Below are 1,630 nucleotides of genomic sequence, written 5' to 3'. Positions count from 1 at the left end.
AAGACAAAGGATTTGAGTTTGCTGCTGGCCGTCTCCTCCGCCTTGCTGCTGCTGCAGCAGACACCGAAACTCCTGCTGCTGCTTATCTACAGCAGCAGCAACAACAGCAGCAGCAACAACAGCAGCAGCAACAGCAGCAGCAGAAAGAACAACAGGATGAACAACAGCAGCAAACAGAGCTGCAGCAGGACCACAACGAACCGTCAGAGCAGCCAGAGGAGCAACAGCAGCAGCAACTGAACTCTGCATATCAATCTGCTGCTGCTGCTGCTGCTGCTGCTGGTGCGGTGGTGCAGAAAGGGCAGGTGGGGGCCCCAGGGGGCCCCCGCAGAGACACTGGGCTGCACGGGGAGCTACCATACTCTCAAGACACGGTGGAAGGGCCGCCCGAGGGGCCCCCCTGCATGGTGGGACGGGTAGAGGTCCCTGGGGAGTGTTTTGGGGCCTCCATGGTGGTGCTGCTGCAGCGGCCGCTGCTGCTGCAGGCGGCGCTATATAACAAAGCCCTGATGCTGCTGCTGCAGCAAGACGGGAGACTCTGGGGGCTGCTGCGGCAGATCAAAGAGGTATGCTGCTGCTGCTGCTGCTGTTGCTGCTGATGGTAATGCTGCTGTTGTTGTTGTTGCTGCTGTTGTTGGCATTGCTGCTGCTGCTGTTACTGTTGTTTCTGCTCCACGTACTGCTGTTGCAGCTGCTGCTGTTGCTGCTGCTGCTCTCCTCTGCTGCTACTCTCCTACTTTCTTGCTGCTGCTGCGCTGCTGCATTCCCGTGCTGCAGCTGCTGCTGCAGCAGCAGCAGCTGCTGCTGCTGGTTTTGATAGAGAGGCTCGTGCCTGGGGAATTGGTCCTTGGTTGCTGCTGTTGTGTTTGCTGCTGCTGCTGCTGCTGCTGCAGCTGCTGCTGTTCGAGTCAACACACACAGTTCAGGAGTTTCGGTTGCTGCTGCAGCAACGTCTGCAGCAGCATGTAGAGGAGCAGCAGCAGCAGCTGCTGCTGCAACCAGCAGCGCATGCGCACAGGCCTGGGTTCCGCTGGCCCCCACCCCAGACACCCCGAGGTCAAGCCGCAGCAAAGTCAGCGGCAACAGCTGCAGCAGCAGCAGCTACAGCAACAGCTGCTGCTGCTGCTCCTGCTGCTCCTGCTGCAGCTGTTGCTGCTGCTAAGGGGGCCCTCTGCACCGACATTGAGCTGCTGCTGCAGGGGGCCCTAAGTTCCCTCCCCAGCAGTGCAGCAGCCCAGGAGCAGCAGCGGCAACAACAACAACAACAGCAGCAGCAGCAGCAGCAGCAACAGCACCTGCTGCGGCTCACCTGTAGCATGCGCTCCGGCGTTGCAGCAGCTGCAGCAACAGAAGCAGCAGATGCAGCAGCAGCAGCAACAGCAGCAGCAGAGCTCCTGAGCTCGCTGCAGGTCCTCCCGGATGCCCCGCCGCCCCTGCACTTATTCCTGACATCTGTAAACCCTAAACCCTCTCTCTAAACCCTAAACCCTCACTCTAAACCCTAAACCCTCATTCTATACCATAGGCCCTAATTCTAAACCCTAAACCCTAAACCCTGGAAAACGTTGCGAGGAGGGCGCAGGCACATCTGTCTATACGCACAGAAACGCAGTGCTTTAAGGGGGGTAAC

The 1,630-nt window shown here is 59.0% G+C and overlaps 1 protein-coding gene across 1 annotated transcript in view; it reads left to right on the top strand.

Annotated features, from left to right (window-relative positions):
• EMH_0064760 (uncharacterized protein) overlaps positions 1-1,478 on the top strand; it is a gene marked incomplete at both ends in the record, with an annotated part of 6,032 nt that extends 4,554 nt beyond the window's left edge. The window contains 3 exons of the mRNA XM_013498298.1: positions 3-30; positions 93-566; positions 894-1,478. Of these exons, the coding sequence (XP_013353752.1) occupies positions 3-30; positions 93-566; positions 894-1,478 (1,087 nt within the window). The remainder of the gene's footprint in view (positions 1-2; positions 31-92; positions 567-893) is intronic.
• Between the last annotated feature and the right edge of the window lie 152 nt (positions 1,479-1,630).

The sequence above is a fragment of the Eimeria mitis genome, genomic scaffold (assembly GCF_000499745.2).
Source record: "Eimeria mitis Houghton genomic scaffold, Emh_scaff3317, whole genome shotgun sequence".
NCBI classification, from domain to species: Eukaryota; Apicomplexa; class Conoidasida; order Eucoccidiorida; family Eimeriidae; genus Eimeria; species Eimeria mitis.
Note: the sequence above shows the minus strand (reverse complement) of the source record. Positions and strands in the feature narration are given on the sequence as shown.